General features: G+C 64.4%; 2 protein-coding genes across 9 annotated transcripts; both read right to left on the bottom strand.

Moving 5' to 3' along the window:
- Nucleotides 1-481: 481 nt before the first annotated feature.
- On the bottom strand, nt 482-4,987 carry TAPBP (TAP binding protein). 2 transcript variants are annotated; one of them, XM_069774108.1, is made up of 8 exons: nt 4,910-4,987; nt 4,192-4,410; nt 3,531-3,776; nt 2,774-3,115; nt 1,513-1,851; nt 939-1,028; nt 639-664; nt 482-549 (listed from the first exon to the last, which is right to left on the bottom strand). In XM_069774108.1, the coding sequence occupies exons 1-8, from the start codon at nt 4,944-4,946 to the stop codon at nt 538-540; spliced, it is 1,311 nt and encodes a 436-aa protein (XP_069630209.1). In that variant the 5' UTR covers nt 4,947-4,987; the 3' UTR covers nt 482-537. The 2 variants fall into 2 exon arrangements, with proteins under 2 accessions (XP_069630209.1, XP_069630210.1); XM_069774109.1 differs by lacking the exon at nt 3,531-3,776.
- Nucleotides 4,988-5,129: 142 nt separating this feature from the next.
- ZBTB22 (zinc finger and BTB domain containing 22) lies at nt 5,130-10,086 on the bottom strand. Of its 7 annotated transcripts, none has more exons than XR_011322700.1 (3): nt 9,984-10,086; nt 5,781-7,834; nt 5,130-5,708 (listed from the first exon to the last, which is right to left on the bottom strand). XR_011322700.1 is itself a non-coding variant. In XM_069774086.1 (2 exons), the coding sequence occupies exon 2, from the start codon at nt 7,808-7,810 to the stop codon at nt 6,317-6,319; it is 1,494 nt and encodes a 497-aa protein (XP_069630187.1). In that variant the 5' UTR covers nt 7,811-7,834; nt 9,984-10,086; the 3' UTR covers nt 5,130-6,316. The 7 variants fall into 7 exon arrangements, 1 of the variants encoding a protein (XP_069630187.1); XR_011322701.1 differs by having other exon boundaries at nt 5,805-7,834; XR_011322699.1 differs by having other exon boundaries at nt 5,130-5,780; nt 5,853-7,834.
- Between the last annotated feature and the right edge of the window lie 84 nt (nt 10,087-10,170).

The raw sequence follows: 10,170 nt of genomic DNA, 5'->3' as shown, positions 1-10,170 counted from the left end.
CGCCCCTACAGGGCGGCAGGAAACCGCGGGGTGGGAGCAGCTTCCGATGGGGAAGTGTCACCCCCGGGGAGGGGGGGGACGGGACATGGGGACACGGGGGGGGGGGGGGGTGAGGGGGACATGGGGACAGTGGGGGACTGGGGGGGACACGGGGGACATGAGTGATATGGGGGCGATGTGGGGGACATGGCGAAGTGGGGGGACAAGGGGACACAGGGGGGACATGGGGGATGAGGGGACAAGGGGGGACATGTGAGGACACAAAGGACATGAGTGATATGGGGGGGACATGGGGGGATATGGGGACATGGGGGATGGGGGGACATGGGGACAGGGGGACACAGGAGATGAGGGCACATTGGGGGCCTTGGGGACATGGGGGGACACGAGGGACATGAGTGATATGGGGGGACATGGGAGGGACATGGGGGGATATGGGGACATTGGGGGACATGGAGGGACACAAAACCACTGCCACCACTTTTGGGGAAAAAAACGACTTTATTTGGCTCATCGTCGTCAGGCTCCAGCGCGGGGTCACTGCGTTTTCTGTGAGGGAGGGGACACGTCAGGCTCGGGGACACCTTGGGGACATGGGGGGGACTGGCACCCCACAGGGATGGGGACGGGGACGTTACCTTGTGCTCCTGGTCGAGGCACGGGGCTGCGGGAGACAGAGGGGGGGTCAGGTGGCTGCTGCCATCAGGGACATGGGGGACATGGGGGGGCCATGGGGAACATGGGGACAGGGAGGGGTTTGGGGACATTGGGGGACATGGAGGGGCTTGGGGACATGGGGACAGGGAGGGGTTTGGGGACATTGGGGGGACATGGAGATGAGGGACATGGGGATCAAAATGGGGACATGGGGACAGGGTGACATGGGAGGACACGGGGATGGGGACGAGGGGACATGGGGACGAGGGGACGCTACTCACGGGCAGGGCTGAGCCAGCGGCAGAGCCCGCAGAGGACGAAGGCCACCAGGCAGAGCCCCGCCACATCCTCCAGCCACGGTCCCGTGGCGCCTGCAGGGACAGGGGACACCTGAGCCACCGCGGTCCCTGATCACGGTCCTGGTGGCCCTTGGTGTCCCCGACCATGGTCCCGGTGTCACTTGGTGTCCCCAACTCCAACCCTGGCACTCCTCGGTGTCCCCAACCCTGGTTCTGGTGTCCCCCAGACCTTCCCAACCATGGTCTTAATGTCCCTTGGTGTCCCCAACCCCGGTTCTGGTGTCCCTCGATATCCCCAAACCCCAGTCCTTGTGTCCCTTTGACCTTCCCAACCATGTCCCCAGTGTCCCTTGATGTCCCCAACCCATCTTGGAACCTCTTGGTGTCCCCAACCCCAGTCCCGGTGTCCCCTAGACCTTCCCAACCATGGTCCCAGTGTCCCTTGATGTCCCCAGCCCCAGTCCTGGTGTCCCCTAGACCTTCCCAACCATGTCCCCAGTGTCCCTTGATGTCCCCAACCCTGGCACCCCACCCCATCCCCAACGTCCCCACTCACCGGCCACCTCCAACTGGACACGGACACGCAGTGGGTTGGTCACCGCAGCGTGGGTCACCACACAGGTGTAGACGTCCCCGTGATGGTGGGGACGCGTGGGGACCAGACGAATTCCACTGCTCCGGCTGAAGGTGCCGTCAGGACCTCGGCGGTGGCCCGAGGTCCACGTCTCGGTCACGGTGTCCCCGAGGGGCAACGGTGTCCCCGAGCCACTGGCCCGCCGCTGCCACCGTACCTCGACGTCGAGGGGGAAGTAACCCGAGGTGTCGCACCACAGCTCGGCCGTCATCCCCGGGGCCACCACCAGCGGCGTAGGGTGCAGCGTCACCTTGGGGGGCTCTGGGGGACAACAGGGAGGACACCGGTCTGGATCCTGTATGGCCCGGGCCAATACAGCCCCTATAGACCGGCTCCTCTACAGGGACGGGGGAGGGGCTGGAAATGGGGCTGGGATGCCCTATAGCACCCAGTCCCACCCCCACGCAATCCATATAGAATTACAGACTGGTCTGATACAGTCTATATGGCCCGATCTGGTACATCTGAGCCCCAGTATAACGCTCCCAGCTCAGTCTATTCCTACATCTGGGCACTGGGGGATGCTGGAACCTGTTCCCACCCCCACAGAGTCCATATAGCATCACAGACCAGTCCGATATGATCTATATAGCCCAGTCTGATACATCTGATCCCCAGTATAACCCTCGCAGCCCAGTCCTTTCCCCTACACTGGCACTGGGGGATGCTGAAGCCTGCTCCCACCACCACAGTGTCCACATAGGATTACAGACCGGTCTGATACAGTCTATATGGCCCAGTCCAATACATCTGAGCCCCAGTACAACCCTCCCAGCTCAGTCTATCCCCATATACAGGCACTGGGGGATGCTGGGACATGCTCCCACCCCCATGGGGTCCATATAGGATTATGGACTGGTCCAATATGATCCATATAGCCCAGTCTGATACATCTGATCCCCAATATAACCCCCCCCAGCTCAGTCTATTCCTATATACAGGCACTGGGGGATGCTGAAGCCTGCTCCCACCACCACAGGGTCCATATAGGATTACAGACCAGTCCAATACAGTCTATATGACCCAGTCTGATACATCTGATCCCCAGTATAACCCTCCCAGCCCGGTCCTTTCCCCTATACGGGCACTGGGGGACGCTGAAGCCCCATCCCACCCCTATAGGAACCCTATAGGCTCCCACCCTGGTCCCCTAAGAGCCGTATGGCCCAGCAGGGGCACTGACCGAGGATGCGGACGCGCAGGAGCTGCTGGCCTTGGCCGTGGGGCAGGAAGATGGAGCAGATATAGGTGCCCTGGTGGGCGACGGCCAGGGGGGCCAACCGCAGCGTCACCTCCCTGACCCCCCCTTCCGTCGTCCCCAAGAGCAGTTGGACCCCTGGGGTGGCCTTGGGGACACGGGAGGTGGCTGAGTCGTAGGTGAGGAGGACACGGCCGGCGCCACGGTCTTGGTGCCGCCATTCCAGGGCGAAGGGGCCGGGGGGGGCGGCGAAGGCGCAGTGTAATTCCAGGGCGGCCCCCGGGGACCCCCCCAGATCCGGGGTGATGGTGAAGACGGAGAGAGCCGCTGCGGGGACATGGGGACAGTTGGGGACACGGCGGGGACGTGGGGGACAAGGGGGCGGGGAGGCACAGGGGTGTAGGGGACACCAGGGTGGGGGGACATGGAGATGGGGGGACACTGGGGTCAGGGGAACATGGGGATGGGGGGGTAATGGGGGTGCAGGGGACACCAGGGTGGGGGACATGGGGATGGGGGGGGACATGGGGGAGCAGGGGACGTAGGGGTGGGGGACATGGGGGGATGTGGGGGACAGGGGGGGACATGGGGACACAGGAGATATGCGGACAGCGGGGGACGCAGGGGCCATGGGGACACGGGGGGGCACACACAGACAGACCACAGGGAACGTGAGAGCCACAGGGACACGGGTGCTGGGGCCACATGGGGGTCCCATCCCGTCCCCACCCCCCAAACTTACCGGTGAGGGCGGTGGCGGCAGCGGTGGCAAGAGGGGACTGTCCCTGCAGCAGCGCGGTGACGCCGTAGCCGGGGGTCCCGAGGGACACCACCCACCAGGGCCCCCCCAGGCCGGGGGGGCTGCGGGCGTCGGGGGCCAGAGCGGGCGCCCAGGATGGGGGGGTGGGTGACGGCACCGTGGGGCTCAGCTCGCAATGGGGGGGGGTCCAGGGGGGGCCCCACGCCTTGGCCAAGACGCCCCAGGGGTCTGTGGGGACACGAGGGTGCTGACCCCCACGTGTGGGGCAGGAGAGTGCTGACCCCCCCTCCTCACATGTGGGGCAGGAGAGGGGTGACAGGGACTGTGGAGGGGGGTGACAGTGACCTGGGGGGGATGACAGGGACCCTGGGGACGTGGGGGGTGTGACATGGACCCCGGGGGGGGGGGAACAACAACCCCAGAGTGTCCCAGGGGGTGACAAGGACCCTGGGGGGGGGGGTGACAGGGACCCCGGGGGGGTGACAATGATCCTGGGGGGCTATCAGGGACCCTGGGGGGAACACGACAGGGACCCTTGAATGTCCCACAGTGATGGGGACCGTGGGTGACATGGGGGGGGGGGGTACCCTGGGGTCACATGGTTTGGGGACACCCCCCTCCCCCCCCAACGCCGGGGACGTACCGGTGACATCGAAGGTCATGTCCGGGTCCTGGTCCTGGGAGGTGTCGGGGTTTGGGGGGGTCTCGGGGCCCCCCCAAAAGCGCAGCAGGGCGGGACGTTGGCTCACGGCCCCCGGCAGCATCCCACGCTCCCCCGGCCCCAAGAGGGTGCAGGGCAGCGGCGGGGGGGGGGCTGGGGGGGTCCCCACGTCCGCTGCCCCCCACCCCAGCAGGCAGAGCCCTGTAGGAGCACCCTGGCATCACCGCGGGGAGGGGGGGGGCACTGGGGGGGGTCCCTAAGGAGGGTCCCTGGAGGGGGTGGGAGAGGGAGGGTCCCAGGAGGGTGCTGGGGTTGGGAGTCCTGGAACTTGAGGGGGGACACCAGGGTTAGGGGGGCCGAAGGTGAGAGGAGGGCGTCCCGGGTGGGGGGAGGATCCCAGGTGGGTGCTGGGGTTGGAGGTCCCGGAATTGGGGATATGGGGGGGTCCTGGGGTGACCGGGGGGGGGGGGGGGTCCCAGGGTGGGGGTGTCCCGGGGGGTACTGGAGTTGGCGGTCCCAGAAATTGGCGGGGGGGGTCCCGGGGTGACTCCTGGAATTGGGGGGGGGTGTCTTGTAAAGGAGGGGGGGTCCTAGGGTGGGGGCCCCGGAATTTGGGTTGGGGGGGTCCCGGGGTGAGGGGGGGGGTCCCAGGGCGTAGGGAGGGGTCTCGGTGTGTGTGTCGTCCCCCCCTCGCTCTCACCCGCCAGCAGCCGCCCCAGCACCGCAATCGCCGCCATCGCCCCGCTTTCGCTTTCGCTTTCGCGCCCCGCCCCCTTGTCCCCGCGCCCCGCCCACTTGCCCCCACCCCTCTACCCGCTCCGCCCCACGCCCACCCCCGCCCACTTCGCCCCACCCCCAGGCCCACCCCGCCCCGCCCCCTCTAGCTCTTGGCCCCGCCCCCAAGCAGGCCGAGCCGCCCGGACCAGTCAAGATTTTATCGACGTTAAAAAAAGCCACGAATCGACTCAAATTACAAAAGGGGGGTGGGGGGGGCGACACGGACACCCCGCCTCCCCCCGACCTGGGTGGGGGGCACCCATAGACCCAGACATCTGAGGGGGGGGCACCCATGGACCCAGATATCTGGGGGGGGCACCCATGGACCCAGGTGTCTGGGGGGGGGCACCCATGGACCCAGACATCCTGGCACCCCCCGGCCAGTTGTACCGTGGGGTGACATGGGGTGACGCAGTGGGGGGGGGTGACGGGGACAGTTCCCAGCTCAGCACCGGTCGTTTATGCACACACACCAACACCAACACGGGGGGGGGGGTGCTCCACCTGGGGGGGGACGACACCCAGGTGTCTGGGGTGGGGGAGGGACAACACAGGGACCCATGGGACCCAGGCATCTGGGGGAGATGGGACCCACTGGTGTCCTGGGGAGGGGGGTGGGACACGGACACAGCAGGGCACACAGTGTCTGTAGGGGGGTCAGGTCCCAGGTCATCTTGGGGGGGGACACACCCAGGGACCCAAGTGTCCAGGTGGGATGGGACCTGGGTGCCCAGATGTGGTGGCACCCAATTGCCCAGATGTGATGGCACCCAGTTGTCCAGGTGGGAGGGGACCTGGGTGGCCAGTTGCAATGGGACCCGGGTGCCCAGATGTGATGGCACCCAGTTGTCGAGGTGAGATGGGACCCGGGTGCCCAGACAAAATGGGACCCAGCTGTCCAGGTGCGATGGGACCTGACTGCCCAGTTGCAATAGGACCCAGTTGTCCAGGTGGGACGGGACCTGGGTGCCCAGTTGCAATGGGACCCAGTTGTCCAGGCGGGATGGGACCCGGGTGCCCAGACAAAATGGGACCCAGTTGTCCAGGTGGGATGGGACCTGGCTGCCCAGTTGCAATGGGACCTGGGTGCCCAGATGCGATGGGACCCAGTTGTCCAGACGCAATGGGACCCAGTTGTCCAGACGCAATGGGACCCGGGTGCCCAGACAAAATGGGACCCAGTTGTCCAGATGGGATGGGATGGGACTTGGACGCCCAGGTGTGATGGGACCCAGTTGTCCAGATGGGATGGGACCTGGGTGCCCAGACACGACAGGACCCCCCCCCCCCCAAATCCCTCCTCCTCCATCTCACCCCCCACTTCCCCACCTCACATCTTCCCCCCAGCGAACCCCATCTCCCCCCGAGGCGAACCTCCGGCGGGGGCTTCCCGCAACGTCCCCCAGTCCCCTTCTCCACCTCCTCCTCCTCCTCCTCCACCTCCTCCTCCTCCTCCCAACCCCTGCTCCTTCTTGGACACCCCAGGAAGGACGGGTGGAACGGGTAAAACACCAGCCAAACGATGCCGCCGTTCGCAATGACCCTTGTGCCGCATGAAGCTGTCGCGCCACATGAATTTCTTGGCGCAGACGTCGCACTGGTAGGGCTTGAGGCCGGTGTGGGTCTTCATGTGTTCGGTGAGGTGGTGCTTCATCTTGAACTTCTTGTTGCAGACGGGACAGTCGAAGGGACGAAGGTTGAGGTGCATGTTGACATGACGGTCCCTCATGCTCTTGTGGGAGAAGGCTTTGCCGCAATGACACATGAAAATCTTGTTGCCGTCAGCCGCTGCCGCCGTCAGTTGAACGGCGCCATGTTCGACCGGAGCTTGAGGTGGGAAGACCAAGATTTGGTTGCCTTGCATGTCCATGGGGAGGAGGGAACGAGGCGGGAAAGAACCGGGACCGCCAGCGTCTTCCAAGGTTTCGTAGGGCGAAGGGAAATCCTCGGAGGACTCGCAGAAGTTCACCTGCTCCTCCAGTTTGGGGGCAGTGGGACGGGGGGCGGCCGTGACGGCACGGGGGGTTCCCTCGGTTCCTCGGGCAGGTCCTTCCACCGGATCCTCGTCCTCCTCGCAGGTGAGGACCAGATCCTCCTGCAACCATTCTTGCTTGACGTAGACCCATTGCTTTTGAGGGACGATGCTGGGTTGGACGTAGAGGGGACGTCGGCCGCCTTCCCCGTCCTCGCTGCCCTCCTCCGCCTCCAGCAGGTCCCCGGTTCCTCCCTTGCCCACCTCCTCGGAGACCCCCCGAGGTGGGTATTTGGCGGGGGGCTCGGTCCCCTCAGCTGCGTCGCGGGGGCTGAAGTAGTTGCTGCTGCTCGGCGACTGGTTGTCGCTGGTACGACTGGAGTGGGCGCGTAAAGAAGAAGAGGAAGAGGAAGAGGAGGAAGAAGAGGAAGAAGGTCCTGGCGGTGCCGCGGCAGCCCGACCTTCTTTGAGGAGCTCGGTGCACTTGTCAACGATGTGCCACATTTGGAGGACGCTCCCCACCGTCAAGAAGTTAACTATCTCCTCGGGGGCCATGGAGAGACGACCCGTGTAGGCCGAACCCAAGACGGTTTCGAAGGCGCCAGGATCCATCACGCTGGGCAAGACGATGGAGGTCATGTTCTTCAACAAGACCTGGTCGTGAAAGTACGGCGAGGATGCGGCCAAAACGGCGCGGTGGGCCCGAAAAACCCGGCCCTGCACGTGGATGGAGATGTCGCAAAGCTTCCCTTCCACCCGTTGTTGGTTGAGGTTGGCCAACAAGGCGCTGGTGATCTCCGGGAAGTCAACGTGGACCAGGCCGCCGCCGCCGCCGCCGCACGAGGCCTCCATGGCGCTGCCCCGGCGGCGACGCTCCTGGAGGGGGGGGCGGTTAGAGGCGGGGGGGGGGCATCCGCCCCAACACCTTCACCGAATCCCCGCAAATCTGCCCCGAATCATCACCAAAAAAACCTTAATTCGGCCCTGGCATCTTCACCAAGAGCCCTAAGATCTGCCCCAAATTGTCACCAAATCCCCTCAACTCTGCGCCAACTTGGTCACCAAAAAACGTTAATTCTTCCCTGACGTCTTCACCAAATCCCCTAAAATCGGCCCCCCAAGACCTTAATTTGGCCCTCGCATCTTCACCAAAACCTTTCAAATCTGCCCCAACTTGGTCACCAAAACCCTTAATTCTGCCCCAGGTCTTCACCAAATCCCCTAAAATCTGCCCCAAATCATTCCCCAAAAACCTTAATTCTGCCCTGGCATCTTCACCAAATCCCCTCAATTCTGCCCCAACTTGGCCACCAAAAAACCTTAATTCTGCCCTGGCATCTTTATCAAACCCCTCAACTCTACCCCAAATCGTCACCAAAACCACTCAACTCTGCCCCAACTTGGTCACCAAAAAACCTTAATTCTGCCCTGGGTCTTTACCAAAACCCCTCAAATTGTCCCCAAAACCTCTTTCATCTCTCCCTAATCCTCCCCAACCCCCCCTCCCCAGCCCCATATACCCCCACCCCTATACAGCCCATATGTCCCCTAGAGCCCCTATACAGTCCCTATAGCCCCCACCCCCTATACAGCCCATACATCCTCTATAGCCCCTAGCCCCTGTATGCACCCACCTCTATACAGCCCATACATCCCCTATATGCCCCCCAGCCCCTATACAGCCCATACGTCCCCTATAGCTCCCAGCCCCTATACAAGCCCTACAGGCTCCCCAGCCCTATATACCCCACAGCCCCCTATAGCCCCAGCCCCTATATGATCCTACAGCCCAGGCCCCTACATGCCCCAAGCAGCCTGTATAGCCCCAGCCCCTATACGCTCCCCACACCTCTATAGCTCCAGTCCCTGTACCCCCCCCAATAGCCTCAGGCCTTATATGCCACCCGCACCCCCTATAGCCCCACATACCCCATACAGCCTCAACCCCTATGGCCCCAAACACCCCCTATAGCCTCATCCTCTATATGCACCACAACCCCCATGGCCCCAGCCCCTATAGCCCCACTCCCTATACACCCCCTCCTGCCCCTATACCTGCTATGGCTCTACTCCCTGTATAACCCACCCACTCCTATATATCCAGTCCCCCTATAAGTGCCCTACACTCTCCTAGCCCCACAGCCCCTATAGCCCCAACCCCTATACACCTCTATATCCCCAGTCCCTATATGGCCCAAGCCCCCCCCAGCCCCAGCCCCTATACCCCTGACCCTATACACCCCCCACCCCCTATACAACCCCAGCCCCTACAGCCCCCCCAGCCCCTACACACTCCCCTATACCCCCGGCTCCTACCCCCCCCCTATCCTCTCCAGCCCCATTCCCTATAGCCCTGGCCCCTATACACTCCCCTATAGCTCCTATATCCCTCCTCCCTATAGCCTCTATACTCCCGGCCCCTATACCCTTGGTCCCTATAGCCCCAACCCCTACACCCCCCCCTACAGCCCCGCTCCCTGTACCCCCACCCCCTATACCCCGATGTCTATACCCCAGCCCCTACAGGCTCCCCTGAACACCCCCTATAGCAACAGCCCCCGTAACCCCAGACACCCCCGACACACGCCCTAGACCCCCACTCCTATACGTCCTGCCCCTATAGATCCCCCTATACCCCCCACCCCATACTTCCACCCCCTACACCCCCCCTATAGCCCCTATACCCCGCCACCCCCATACTCCCACCCCCTATAGCCCCCACACCTCCCCCCAGAGCCCCTAGACCCCCACCCCTATACCTCCTACCCCATAGACCCCCCTATACCCCCCCCACCCTTATACCCCCGGCCCCCCTCACCCCCTTATGGCCCCCATACCCCCACCCCTATACCTCCTGCCCCTATCGACTCCCCTATAGACCCCCACCCCTATACCCCCCGCCCCCCTAGACTCCCCTAACCACCCCCCCATAGCCCCAGCCCCTATAGCCCCTATACCCCCCCCCCCCCCGCCCCGGTACCCCCGTCCCGGGCGGCCCCGCCCCCGCCCCGCCCCCCCCGCTCACCCGCGCTCTGGGGCTCAGGGCGCCGCCGCCGCCATCTTGGCGCTCCCCCGCCTCCCCCCTCCCCGCCCCTTAACGCGGCCCCGCCCCGCCCCGCCCACCTGGAAGAAGCCACGCCCCTCTCCCCGCGGTGCCTTTACACCCGCCTGGCCACGCCCCCTTCCCCCTCCGCCTCCCGGGAAAAGTGTGG

Source organism: Haliaeetus albicilla, chromosome 29 (assembly GCF_947461875.1).
Source record: "Haliaeetus albicilla chromosome 29, bHalAlb1.1, whole genome shotgun sequence".
In the NCBI taxonomy this organism is placed as follows: Eukaryota; Metazoa; Chordata; class Aves; order Accipitriformes; family Accipitridae; genus Haliaeetus; species Haliaeetus albicilla.
Note: the sequence above shows the minus strand (reverse complement) of the source record. Positions and strands in the feature narration are given on the sequence as shown.